At 44.4% G+C, this 14,833-nt stretch overlaps 1 protein-coding gene across 28 annotated transcripts in view; it reads left to right on the top strand.

Moving 5' to 3' along the window:
• Positions 1-14,833, top strand: part of SVIL (supervillin) — an 807,080-nt gene that overhangs the window by 512,824 nt on the left and 279,423 nt on the right. For 26 of the 28 annotated variants that reach the window (XM_086941586.1, XM_086941584.1, XM_086941578.1 and 23 more), the window contains 2 exons: positions 6,824-7,016; positions 12,046-12,184. In XM_086941586.1, the coding sequence (XP_086797712.1) occupies positions 6,824-7,016; positions 12,046-12,184 (332 nt within the window). The remainder of the gene's footprint in view (positions 1-6,823; positions 7,017-12,045; positions 12,185-14,833) is intronic. The other 2 variants (XM_086941569.1, XM_086941561.1) reach the window with 1 other exon arrangement.

The raw sequence follows: 14,833 nt of genomic DNA, 5'->3' as shown, positions 1-14,833 counted from the left end.
TCCAGAGTGGGAGGAGCAGGGGGGTGAGGACTTTAACAGCATTGGCAGGTAGGGGGTCTGTGTGGTGATTGGCGGGTTTCAAGGTGACAAGCAGCTTTTGAATTGATTCTTCAGAATAGGTGTCGAAGGACGACCATGACGCGTTGTTTTTAGGTTGAGTGTTAGTTATGCCTATGGAGCCGGAGTATCGACTTACATCCTTGAGGAGATCATTTCTTATAGTGTCGTTCTTTTGCTTGAAGAAAGCAGAAAAGTCTTCACAACTTGGAATCGCCTTTGTTGAGTTGTTAGGTTGTGGAGGTTGCGTTTTGGTTTGGGTTTTGACTAACTCGAACAGTTTTTTAGGTCGGTTTTTAGCTTGATCCAGCTGTTGGCTAAAGAAGACTGATTTCGAGCGTTTGATTTTTCTGAAGTAAGCGTTTCTCTTACTCTTAAGTGCTCTATGGTGCAGTGCTGAGGGGTCAGATCTCCACGAGCGCTCAGCCGTGCGCATAGCACGTCTGTCTTCATTGAGGCTGCCATCGTACCATGGGTTCGAGTTCTTGGTGGCTTCTCTCTTCAGTTGCAGGGGTGCGGCTTCATTGATTAGACATGGTGTCTAGGTAGTGGTCCGTCAGTGAGTGCACATCAGAGACGCCCATCGGGGGAAGGAGGAGACTGCCTGTGTGGGCAGGCAAGGAGTTTGGGCTGAGATTCCTCATGTCCCTCTTCCAAATCTTGGTTTTGGCAGGTTGAGCTGGGTTAAGTTTGACCTTTTCGTTGATGAAGAAGGTGATGATGTGGTGGTCTGACCAGTCACATGGTTCGATTGCCACCAGCTGGGTAGAGTCTTCTTTGGCGATGATAAGGTCAAGGATAGAGCCTTTTTCATGTGTTGGACCGTTGCAGATTTGGGTGAGGTCAAGCGCGTTGAGGAAACTCTTAAGGCTTTTCACCACTGCGTCTTTCTGGTCGTTCCAATGGAGGTTGAAATCTCCCAGGTAAATTTGATTGAGCTGTCGACCGGCGTTGGTGGATATCGTGTCCATTAGTTGTTGGGAGAAGTGAAAGTTGTCCCCAGGTGGGTGGTAAATAACATGAAGGGAGCACACAGGTTTGCCCTCACTAGTAATATCAAGGCAGATGAGTTTGCAGGAGGAGAGTGAGGGGGAAGGGCCTTCAGTGATAGCGAGAGCGCTCCTGTAGATGCATGCGATTCCCCCACCCGTCTTGCCATTCCTGTCGAGTCTAGTAATTAGATAGTTCAGGGGGACTAATATGTCCATTATAGGTGTGGATGCTTCAGTTAGCCACGTTTCAGTCAGAATGGCTAGGTCAAGGTCCCTTGATAAGATGAGATCCGCGATGCCAGGGGAGTGTCTCCGGGCCGATCTGCAGTTGAGCAGGATACACTTTAGTCTAGGGGTGAGGAGAGTGGGTGATCTCTCTAAGGAGAGGGGAATTTTTTGGAGATTACAGGGGACAGAGCGTCTGTTGTTCAGTGTGGGGGGCCTGAGGGGATTTGTGTGGATCGTGGGTATGGGGAGTTGTGTGGTGGGTGGGCGTTTTGTGGGACCTGGGCCATATGAGCAGAGTAGATTGTGTAAGTCTCGGCCCGAGAGGGGGTTTGGGGTGCGACGGGGGCGGCCGGTGGCCTTGCGATCAGGGATGGAGGGCCAGCGCGGGGAGAGATGCGTGGAATGGTTTGAGGGGCGAGTGGAGTCCTTGTTGGGCGGGGAAGTGTAGGGTAGGGGGTGCCTGGGGTGTGTGAGAAGAAGTTCTTTGATGGTATGGACCTCTTCTTTGACTTGTAGGAGGGTGGAGATGATCATGTCCAGAGTTGGGATGGGGATGGAATTGGAAGTGAGAGTAGTGGGTGCGTGTTTGAGTAAGGTAATGGGGTTGGCACTGGATCGAATGGGGCAGGAAGTGCGCGCGATGGAGCAAGGCTCTGAGGTCCTAGTAGGTGGGGTAGCATTCGATGGAAGAGAGAGTTTGTGAGCCGGGGGCGAGGATGAGGACAGGGGGAGGTTGATAGTGTGGGTGATGGCGCTTGTGGAGTGCGGCGCAAGTGCGTTGAGGGATGAGTGTAGGCTGGAGAAGGAAGTAGTTACAATGGGATGGTGGGGGCTAAGAATGGGAGGGGATGGAGGATAAGGGGTTTGGTTGAGGGAGGTGGTGTGTTCCGTGAGTCTGGCCGATGGAGTGGGGCGTGAGAGTGGGGGGGGAGAGATGGTGAGGGTTGGTCATGTCGTGGGACGTGGGGGATAAGCTCAAGTCGGTGGGGGTGGGTTCTGCGGATGGGTGATTGATTACAGAAGGATCTGCGACGTTCGCAGGGGTCGTGTGGTGGGGGTGAGGAGGGTGGGGGTAAAGGGAATGAACGCGGGGGGTGATCTTCGCCAGTGCATGGGGGAATTTGGGAAATATGAACGGGTGGTATGAATTGGGCAGTATGGTAGGGTGGGTGACTGGTTACCGCGCAGGGGGGAGGGGAGAGGTGTGAGATGTACCTCTGCTGTGATGGTGTGCGGCTGGTGTATATGGGGGAGAGGTCTATGTCTGTGGTTGAGAGGTGTGGGGTACCTACAGTAGGTGGGTGAGTGACTAAGGTGCTGGGAGTAACGGGGGAGAGATCTATGTCTGTGATTGAGAAGTGCGGGGTAGGTACAATAGGTGAGTGAGTGACTAAGGTGCTGGGGGTAGAGGAGAGGTGCGAGTGGATTTGGGGCTGACCTGTGTTAGACGGGTTGTGATTGAAGGCTGTGTGGTCAGGGCTGAGAGGGCTGGGGATGCTATGAGTGGGGGTCTGTGGATTGGAGAGGTGCTGTTTGAAGGTGGGGAACAGGTTGTCTAGTAGTTCCAGGTTTCTGTCTGAGGATTGAATTAGGACAATCCCGTTATTGTAGATAGTGATGGTGGTTCTGCCTGGGAAGAGTTGAGATGGTGTGATGGAGAGAGTTAAGCCATGAGCGGATTTCCTGGTAGAGGAGACGGTGAGTAAGGTGCGGAACGCTTTTCTCCATTGGGCTCTTCGTGTGGTGTGGAAGATGATGTCAATATTCATGGATCCATTCACCGATGAGAAGTAGGTGTCGATAAAGGGGGTTTCAGGGTGGGTCCTAAGGAAGTTATGTTTAAAGCGTTTAGCTGCTTTTTTGTTGAGTAATGATGGGTAGTTGATTTTATATGTGTGTTTGCCGATGAGATCCATGTTGGGATAGCGGTAAAGGTAGGCGCAGGAGGGTGTACAATAATGATATACAGGAGCCAAATACAAGTGCAAGCAACAAATTACAAGTAACGAAAGTGACACTGGTGAGCAGACTGAATATATGAGGTAGCAATCAGAATCAAGATGATATTAGTGATCTTAGTGAGCAATCAAAATATGAGGTAGCAATCGGTGCGACCAAGAGAAAGTGAACTGGGTGCAGGTTACATAAGTGAACAAAATACAGGTAAAAATATAATATTGATATAGGAGGTAGCATTGCCATTAGTGTGCAATCAAAGTATATGAGGTAGCAATCAAAGTATGAGGTAGTATATGAGGTAGCAGTCGGTGTGTCCCAAAGAGAAAATGAACTGGGTGCAGGTTACAAGGTTTACAAGATACAAATACAAATATAGTATAGCAAAACATAGTCTATCTCTATCAACAAGTGGTATTGGAAACATAGGTATGACCCCAAATATAATAGGTAGCAGTCTCTGTGTTACATGGGAAAGTGAACAGAGTGCCGGTTACAAAAAGGTATAATACTGCAGAAATGTTTATAATACAGATAGAGGTATAATCCTTTTGTTGTCACACAAATAATCTTAAATCTGTGTATGAACTGTGCCGATATTTTAGAATATATCCAAATTAGTAAAGCACAAGTGATGCACATTTTTTGGTAAATGTGAAGTGTGGTGGAAACAAATATTTCAATACCATCAAAACAAATTGATACACTAATGACATTTCCACACTATTGTTTGTGCGCTGTATATTTTTATCAGAAAAAACTATCTGTGCAAATGTAATGGTCATTTCAATTAAACATGTCTGTAGTTGCAGTGCACAACCATACATACTCTATATTACCCCATTCCACTCTATAACATTGACCTCTGCGACAATGCAGCACTCCACACCACTCTAATCCAACGCCCGACTCCACGCAACTCTAATCTACTCCGCAACACTGCACTTTATGCCACTCTACGCAAATGCACTCTATACATGCCAGTGCAATGTACCCTGGACCACTCCACTGCCCTCTACTCTGTGCCACTCCCTTGTATGCCAGTGCACTCTGCCAATCCACTCTACACTAATCTACTCTGCACCACTCTGCTCTAACCACTGCACTCTACACCAGTCTACACTGCACTCTGCCACTATACTCTGCAATACTACGCCACTCTATTCTACATCACTGTAATGCTGCTGCTCTCTATGCCTTTGCACCCTGCCACTCTACTATACACCACTGCACTCTGACTTTCTACTCTACTGCACACTACTCTGCCACAGCAACAGTTGATGGATAGAATACAGAACAATGGCATACATTCACCCCAGTACAGAGATCTGGGGCTCAATCCATCGTTTTTTTGCTCACCATGCCATTCCAGTTTGGACCCAGCCATATGGAAATCAGTCTCGACCCTGTGCCTAATGGGAAGAGTAAAGCCCAAACTGCCAAGCCAGGTCCTCCCTGCCACTGCACTCTGTTCTACACAACTCCACTCTGCCTCTCTACTCAATGCCAATGCACTCTACCCCATTCTCCTGTGTACCACTACTCTTCGCTGCTGCTGCACTCTACACCACTCTAGTCTAGGCCACTCCATCACTGCACTCTACTCTGCACCATTCTACGCCACTTCATTCCTGTCTAACCTACTCTGTGCCAGTGCACTCTACCCCACTGTACTGTACTATGCACCCCTGCACTCTACGCCACTCCACACTATGCCACTCTGCACACTTCACTATGTAACTCTGCGTTATTGTAATTTACTCTGCACCACTCTGTCAGAGCACTCTACCTTGTGTCACTCTACTGTATGCCAATGCACTCTACACCAGTTTACTCTATGCACTGTCAATCTAATCTGCACCACTACAGTCTACGCCACTATACTCTGCAACAATCTGTGCCACTCTATTCTACTCTGCACCACTGCACTCCATAGCAGTCTACTCTGGAACACTGCTCTCTCCCACCATCTACTATAGAACACTGCACTCTCTGCCATTGAACTTTTTTCTACTACGTCACTCTACTTTGCATCACTGTACGCTAGTGTAGTCTATGCGGCTCTACTCTGCATCACTTCACTCTACACCACTCTTTTGCTCTCTGACAATGTATGCCACCTTTTTCTGCGCCACTTTACTCTGCGTGGCTTCAATCTACACCTAATGCACTCTAAGACACTCTAATCTACTCTGTCACTGCATTCTGGGACATTCTATTCCACTGCAACCCATGCCACGTCACTGTACTCAAATCTACAGTCTGCGCCACTCTATACCACTTTGCACTATTCCAATCTAAGCCACTCCATGATACTGCAATCTACACTGCACCACTGCACTCTATTCTACGCCACTCAATTCTACACCAGTGCATTCTATGGCAATTCACTCTACACCACTTTATTCAAAGCCAGTACACCACTGCACTCTGCGACACTGCCCTGCAACATTGCATTATGTGCCACTTTATTCTAATCCACTACACCAATCCACTACGTCACTCTTCTACAGTACACCACTGCATTCAACACCACTTCTCTATGCCTCTCTGCTTGACTCTGCACCACTCTACTGTATGCTACTGCTCTCTACCCCACTCTACTATGCACAACTGCACTCTAGGCCACTGCAGTCTACTGCACTGCACACCTCCCTCTACGCCATGTCACTGCACTCTATTCTAGTCCACTCTGCACCACTGTACTGAAGGCCACTTCACTCTAAGCCACTCTACAATACTCCACTCTGGGGCTCTACTGCACACTATGCCACTCTAGAACACTACTCCATGCCACTCACTGCGCAGCACCCTCTAAGCCACTCCACCCTCCTCTATACCCCCCAAGGACACACTATGCCCCTCCACTCTGACACCCTATTCTGACACTTTACTCCCTCCACGACACTCTGTACCCCAATCCATGACACACCACTTTGACACTTCACTTTCTTTATACCACTAACTTTTAGCCATACTGAACAGCAGACACGCTTATGTACAACATGATTTTAACATATTGGCAAAGTGAATAGCTTTTGCGTAGGGAGAGCTATTGGCTTTGTCAATGCTCGTCTCCCAGTACTTTGCAGATTGTGTGCCATCATTCCTGTTCTACAGCAACCAGTAAAATCCAGGTCTCTCGTTTACCATTACTGTGCTTTTTGGATTTAACAAACAATCAATTATCGAGCCAAATGTGTCGACCGTGATAAAGTGGTGTTTAATAGTTTACCAGAGTTGGTTTGCACCCTTAAACCCTGTTGAAAAAATATTCTTGCTGAAAGAAGGGCTCACGTGAACCGGAGTGTTGTAGTTCGCCTGCCAGCTCATAACTTCCATTTGGCTGGGCCTCTTGCAATCAGTTTGAGTTTTGTAGCTGTTCTCTTTCTCGGAAGCATGGGGGTGCGCTGGGCATCGGAGCCCGTTGCAGTCCAAGCGTTACTTTTGTTGCTGTCGGAGGGTGGCAGGCCGGCAGCGGATTTGTCACTGCCTCGCAGGGTTAACAGCGGCACAAGAATGAAGTGCATGGTTTTTGTTGTGCGATTATTTATAGCCCCCGGTGCTAATGCTGAGTTTCTCCTCACCAGCAGAGTTTGACGAGTCGACTCACGGGCTCTTTGCGACACCGGCCACGAACGGCGCCTGCCGGACCGCAGCGGCGCTGCCCTCGGAGGAAGACCTGCCAGGGGACACCCCGCCGACGACACCCGTCTTTGGGGGCGCCCCGGAAGACGAAGACGAGACCGATCCGGCCGGCAAAGCCATGTCCATCCGAGACAGGTAGGGGCGTTTGAAGGAAGTCTGTTGGCGTAGGGTTTGATTGACAGCTGGTGGCACGTATGTCCTGCGGGCCTGCCCTCTTAAGTTATGTCCAGAAGTTTTACCTCATGCTTAACTTTAAAGCGTCAAGCTTGTGTAGCTCAAGGTGGTGAGTGTTAGGTTATGATAATATCAAAAACTTTTGTTTTAGTGTCATGGATGTTTTCACTGGTACCCGATTCACTAATGCAAAACATTTGCACGTATTTACTGCAGTTTCATTTACATCTCGGCGATGTTAATTGTGTCTTACTGTTTGCATACTTATAACAAATGAAAAATGTTTTTTTGTATTGAAATGGAGTCCTGGGAGAATGAGGGTTTTTTATTTATTTTTTTGTGTGCGCCTGTTAGACATGGACGCTGAAGTTGGTGAGATTCGGGAACGGGGCGCCGAGAGCGAGAGAAGGCCCCGATTTCTTTGTAAACAATTTACATTCAGAATCGCTGCTGGTTCTTAAAGCAACTTTGTGTTTCAATTCATTTTGAAAGTAATACCGTCGGCCCCCATGTGGACGCTAGCATTACCAATGTATACTTTAATGTCTTTGATTAAAGGATGCAAAGTGTATGCTCAGTCATACTTGACGAGGGGAGTGTTATATCTACAAAACCAAGCGAGAAAATCCCAGATTATATTTGTAGTTCATGCGTTATAGTACTGAAACGGGCATTCACGTCCGACCAGTCATTTTTTACTACGTGCTGCACATAGGTTAGTGTTCTGTCGTGTTTTTAGACACGTATGTGCTAAGACCGCATCCATTACAGTCTTGGCTACACTGTTCATGTGTCTTTTTTTGTTTGTTTTGTTACTGACATTGGCATTTAAATTTATTTTTGTGAATGCTCTCCTTGAAAACTGATGAATTGTTTGTCGCTGAAATGAGACCCTACTGAGCATTAAAAATGCGGCGTTGTGGAATGTAATCTTCTTACTTAATACGTTTTCACAACCCTCCATGCTGGGGAGGAATTAAGTGTCTCCATTACATGGGTAAACTTCTTTTTTGATTGCCGCATATTTGAATAAAATTTGTCTGTAGATCTATTGTCCATTTGTATGCTTCTTATCAGGTTCAAAGGTCATCTTTGCATTAGAAAACCGCAGGATTGGCTCAGAACATGTAGTCCACTTTGGCAGTATGCTGCCCTTACTTTGGTGCATAAGTTTTGTGTAGCTGCATGGTATGTGCTTGCTGCATCCGTCTGGACAGGGCATCCCTATTCTCAGCAATAATCGCACCCTAGCCCGTTTGGAAGCTCCTCCGGCCGAAGCAGCATTCATAAAGGGGCCTAGCTTCACATAGTTTGTTTACTTTCTCAACAACTGTGGGAGAGCATCAAGGTGCAATGGATTTATAGTAAGGTTGTCCAAGGCCTTTGGTGTGGTAAAAGTTGCAGGCGCTCCTTACGGGCTAAACTCGTTAGGGGTTTATGTTTGGAGACTTCTGCCTGTGTAGTTGCTTCAAGGACCATACTATTTGATCAAGAGACCCTAAAGCTTCAAGTATGGTGCTACTTGTTTGTTCCTAGAGGGATGATGCTACTGCCCACATAACTTTCACAGGAAGTTGAAAAGGATTAGTCTAAAACATTCAGTTGATCAGCACTCAACCAGCTTGGGAAGACAAGAGTGAAAGAGAGCATGGGGTTGTACGTAGGAGACAGTGGAGGATAGTTGGGAGAAGAGAGAAGTCGAGTGGGAAGAGATGGAAAAGAAAATTCACTCTTGCATTTGTTGAGGTGCGCGTAGTGAGAAGAAATCAAGTCCCGGAGAGTAAAGGAGAACATGTAGATCTCTCAATCTGCATAAAAGCATCAAGGCAGGTTGATGGAAGAGCAGCTAGATTGTACGTAAACAAAAAAAGAAGGGTTTCACACACTTTATCATGTGGGCAAAGTGGTCAGATTTCCCTATTCTAGAGTAAGACACACTTGAGAATACTTTTGCCCTTTATTGTAACTTTCTTGATCTCTCGCCTCTGTTTTAGAGATGTGGCAACGCCGTCAAAAGCAGCTAATAGGTAACGGGCCAGAATAGCAGATTTTTTAGCGTGATGGGAGAATGTGAGGTGAAGAAGGAATTTAATAAAAACAATTACTAGATTAGTTTTTTTGCTGATTCGTGGGCTACTAGAGCAACTGTGACTGTGTTTAGAGGTATGATTACATTAAGGGATATCTCACATTGCAAGAAGTCTCTCAATGGAGTACTCCTCTGTTTTCGGAGATGGCAAAAAGGCAGTAGGGCAGCAGACATTGAAAAGTATGGTTCTGGGAAGTGTTTAGTTACTTTTAGTGTCTTTTCAATGTCAAACTTGGTTCACAATGTTCCATTTTGTGACAAAATATGAAACTTGTTAACGTACTAAATTGCTGCTATTCTTTTTTTAAAGCACTCTTTCTGTCCCGCATGTGCTTCAGAGTAGAACTGGTTATCAGCTTTTGTATGGTGTCTCGAGCCATTAGTATGGCCCTATAGCACTTTCATTATCTGGATGCCCTTTTTGTGAGGTTCTGGGATTGCCATCAGTTGTCTGTAGATGTATGGTTAGTAGAGATGTTGAGAAGTTCTGAAGGTAAATAATAATGAATGGTGCAGAGAACTGTAGTAGCGGAGTACTTTAGTCTCCCTCTTTACGCTACTATAAGCTCATTTTTTGTGCCTGATACAGCACTAAAGTTACAGCCAAGCACCGCTTCAAATTATGCATCACAATAGCTACAGTGTTCTCATCCCACGTCCCTATATGGGTACTCCGATATACCTCTGTGTGAAAGTTTGTGCCTCTGGTGTCAGCAGTACCCATTTTCATGTCTGCAATACCCATTTTCAACATTGAGACTATTGACAGCCGTTCCAAATTTCTTTTTATCAGGTAATTAGTACCTGAGGAAATAGACTGATCTGTTTAATTTAGTTTTTCACTATAAGACACTGGTTCATGTATCAAATATTGGATTCAACTTGTTGAATGTAGCACAGGTTTTAGCAGTTATGTCACCAGGGAATTCTTTGCTCTGATAGGTTAGGTGGTGTAGTGTTCCGCTTCCTTTTGAACAAAAAACATTGAAACTTTCCCAGGTTTGTACGGTGTGGGGGAGGGGTGAATCGAGAATACATTTATGCACAACTTTACCATTTAGTCTTAATGCCAAGACTAATGGTACGAATTTGCATGTTAATCTCCTCTGTGCAGAAAGTTTTGCACTTGTGCCTAGAATGGGTAATAAATGGCCATTCGCTGATCGCTTCTCATTTATAAGTTGATTGACACCATGTTCAAACTAATGTAAGTTGTACTCTATAGGTACGAACAAAAGAAGATTTTTACTAACTATTCCCAGCCACTGTTCCCGAACATCCGGTCTTCTATCTTTTATCTTGACCATTTAAAATTTTCCCATTTAATCACCTCCATTTTGACAATCGTTTGACAGTTAAGGAGTCCACAAGGGCTGCGTGTTAATGCGTTTCCTATTGCATTCCAGAGAAAAAAGAGAAACCCCTTGTATACACGGAGTGTATCATTTTACTCGCTACCTTTTCTAAAGGCATCTAGAGAGACCATTCAATTACTTAGTGGTCAGATTTTCTGCTGGTGAATTAGCCCGCAGTGCCAGTTTGATTAGCTAATCCACTTGATCACACAAGCACCGTAATCTGGTTTTAGCTGTTCCCATGCAAACGACTCAAGCCGATTATATTTGTAAATTAGAACTCTGTTCACACTCTCGGGCTTGTTTTTATGTCCTGAAAGGAGGTTGTCCACATTGGTTCTTTGTTTCCATAGTTATTTTTGGCTGCTATCTAATTGGACTATATTGGTCTGGATTTTTGATGTCACAAACCTTTGAGTCCCACATATCCGTTAGTTATTTCCGTTCTGGAAAAAAAGGATTTTAACATATCTCCAGCTTTTGTTTGTACATGTTTCTAAATGCACTGAATAGGTTGTTGTCATCTCCATTTTGTACCCTAGTAGTCTATTGTCTGCTTTGGCTGTGGACTTCTCCAGAAGCAGTTTGTGCATTTTCCAGGTTCTTGACAGTCTGGTCTTTCGAATGCATGCTTTGACCAGGAACCTTTAAATGGTGTTAATGTACCAGGTTTCTCTAAAGATTAGCATTATGATGCTTTCTCAAGGACCAAGGTCCACTTTCAATAGGCTTTCAATGTTTGTTTGAGGCTTGACTTGCGCTGACTAGAGCCAATACAAAATTTTCCTGTGAATTATTTCCTTGATGTTAGTCCTACATGTTGGAAATCAGACGGTCTATATTTTAAGACCAAGTCAATGATTTGGCTTTGGTGTCTGAGGTGCAGGTACAGTAATGTGCTGCCTACTATTAGGGCTGAACTTGGTCCACAGTCTAGTCACGGCTGCTCACTATTGGCTAAGTGTGGTTGCTTTACGTGGGTATATGTTGGTTGCAGGATATGAAACACTGGGCATATTAGTTGTAGTAGCCACATCTATGCAGTTTCAATGAGCCTTGCAGGATTTGGTCTTGCTGCATTGTGCACTGATCTTTAATCAGTGTAACAGTAATATTTCCAAATCCATGTACATAAGTTCAATTGAGTAACACAGTATGACCACTGCAAAAAAAATGCACACAATTAAAAAATATAGAGCCATTAAATTAGTTTTTCTGGATATTTTGCAGAGAATGTTATATTGGAAGTCCGGATATTAAAATCATTCCTGGAATAGTCAAGATATTGAAATGGTGACAATGTATGACTTGACTAGCGATGTTGTGAAGTTTTAACTTAGTGCTCCATGTTTCAGTGATTAGGTTGACGATGGACTTGGTTGCACAGTTGGGAGTTACATTCCTTTGCTTTACTGGACGCAGAGGCTTAAATACTTGGATGTTTATGTTCTGTGATTTAATGCTTCTCCTTTGTTACACAAGTGCTCCTACAGACCAAGAATATTAAACGAGGCATCTACAAGGTTGGCATATTCTTCCTTCTTAGGTTGGCACTGCTGAAGAAGAGCGGCGAAGAAGACTGGAAAAACAGGCTTAACAGAAAGCAGGAGTACAGCAAGGTGTCTAGTATAGAACGCAGCATCCACACGCAGCGGCAGGAACTTGAGCAGTCCCTCAAAAAGAAGGTAAATATAGACATGTTGGGAGACATTCAGTCTGGTCTTTCTTTTTTGCTTGTGGATGGAACAGTACACAAACATGACCTTCTTAATCTGGTTGCTGCAGAATTGAATTCAAAATATTTTTGGTTCACTCATTCTGTAAACGTCTCTGGTTTGCCTCCTAGCACAAAGATTCATTTGGTTGAACAATGCATTCAGTGAACCTAGATAAATAGGTCTAGACCTATAATTTAATGTAATAATTTCCCCGAATTAAAAGTTCTAGCTATTTCACAGTTGGCAACCACAGTGGCTCAAATCACTAGGATATGACTGGCTAGATTTACCACATAATTTTACCATATTTCCTCCCACATGCCAGAAATTTGATTTCTGTCCTATCCTTAACAATTTGGCTCCAGTTCATGTTGTAGATCCCCAGTATCTAAAAAAGGTATGTAGAAATGCAGTGATATCTGAATGTGTAATATCCCCTTTTAGATCAACATATGAAGTTGCCTTCTACCGTCTGTTCAACTCCGACCAGGTTTCACTTATCCATCTTGTGTTTAGCTAACCTACTTACCTTCACAGCAGGCCACTTGAACAAAAAAACATCTGACTCAAACTACATAATCTTTAACAAATACAATAGTAACATCATGCATATTATTGCATTTGTTAGTAAAGCAGAATTGTTACAGCAATCCTAATGAATTATTAGTTGACCCTTGGTGTTTTGAATTGCAGCAATAATCTATATCTAAATCTGGCCAAAGAAGTCCCAAGTGAACAGTAAGCATGCCATAATTTTTGTAGGTTGCTCAGTTCAGTTCATACGTCTTTATTTTGATATATTTCATCATAAAGGACATCATAAAACACTGTGTTTATAACTAGTTACAGCATATACCATAAGAAAGTACATAAAAACTTAGTTAACCATTGATTCCAGAACACATCTCCTACCAGAAATAAATTACACATTTTAAAAAAAGAGTACAAAAAGTTAATTGATTAAGATACATAAAACAGAATTAAATTGACGATTAAAGACGTGCCAAAAAGTACATTACTATTTAAAACAATCAGTTAATCGACTAACAGATGTCAGATGGGTGCCTAGCTCTAATAACCCAAGTCCAACCCAAAAAGTTTGCTACAGCTATGGCCACGGGGACTGATGTAATCGTCCTCAGCAGCCATAGAGCCTCCTGTCCCACCCGTGTTCTCAAATTATTGCAAATTGGTTTTAACCATTTTCTCCGGGGGGCTAGGTATGCGGGGCAGACAAAAAAGACATGGCCAATAGACTCTTTCTGATCTCTACACCACGGGCAGGTGTCCTTGGACTGACCCCGCCATTTATTTGTAAAGGATTTTAGTGGCAACGACCCAACTCTAAACTGGTGGTAGAGCTTCCTGTCACTACTCTTAGTGATGACATCCCAGTAATTTTCTAACGAGGGGTCGAGCTTATGATTCAGAAACCTACCAGTCAGAGAAACTGAATCAGACTGGGCAATAAGCTGGTTCCTTTGGGCCGCCCAATAGAGATCCTTAAATGCCCTTTTAGGAGGGAATACATTATTTCCCGGGTCCAACCACAGATGACTTAGGCCCATGTTCTCAAATATAGATTTAAGTCTTAAACCACGGGAGATTACCAGAACCCACTATGGATCTAAGATCTTGAATTTTCTTTGCAAAGGATGCGAGTTCCGGGGTTGACCATATCCTCCTCCACAGGGCAACAGTCCTAAATCATGCAACTTCTTCAATAGATTGGCAACCTAGGTCCAGTAACAAAGGTTTCATAGGGGTAGATTGAGGCAAACCAACCAGGCGGCGCAGAAATTTAATTTTGTACTCTAACCAATGGGGACAAATCCGAGTAACCCCAAAGGTCCGCTCCGTACAATATTGCAGAGCTTATTTTAGCATTATATATTTTAAGTGCAGAACCAATTCTTTTTGTTAGTGAGGTTCTCTGTTCCTTGATAAGGCACCCAGTCAGATGGGCAAATTTCAGAGAGTACATCAATCTGAGCTTTCCATCTTAGCCTATTTTCATGGACAACTCCCAGGTAGGTCATCACTTCCACCTGCTCTAACCCAATGCTATTCATACTGACATGACCCACCAGCGGCCTATTTTTCGCTAACACCATAAATTTGGTCTTTCTCACGTTAACCTGAAGATCATTAATCTTACAGAAATCCTCAAATTTATTTAGTGCCAATTGTAGCCCCTTTTGAGTTTTGGAAAGGATAAGAGTGTCATCTGCAAAGATGAGTGGGAATTTTGAGCCACCTAAAGCAGGGGCATCAGTCTGTGTGTCCGCAAAAAACTGCACGACTCTGTTGATGAATAACAAAAACCGGGTCGGTGCAAGTACGCACCCCTGGCGGACACCACGAGTAACTGGTAATCTCTGGGTAACCTGCCCCTGCCTACCCCATCTAACCTGTGCAAAGTTTGCCTCGTGCAGTCTTATGACCAAATCCAAGAGATCACTCGGCATGCCCAAAGTTCCCAAGGCCTCCCATAGCTTGGCTCTAGGGACAAGATCGAAAACAGACTTGAAGTCTACAAACACAGCATAAATTGTTCCTCCACCCAGGGACACCACCTTCCAGTAAATGAGAATGAATCTAAACACCTGGTCGATC

This window comes from Lissotriton vulgaris, chromosome 10 (genome assembly GCF_964263255.1).
Source record: "Lissotriton vulgaris chromosome 10, aLisVul1.2, whole genome shotgun sequence".
Taxonomy (NCBI): domain Eukaryota; kingdom Metazoa; phylum Chordata; class Amphibia; order Caudata; family Salamandridae; genus Lissotriton; species Lissotriton vulgaris.
This window is presented reverse-complemented; position numbering and strand designations above follow the sequence as displayed.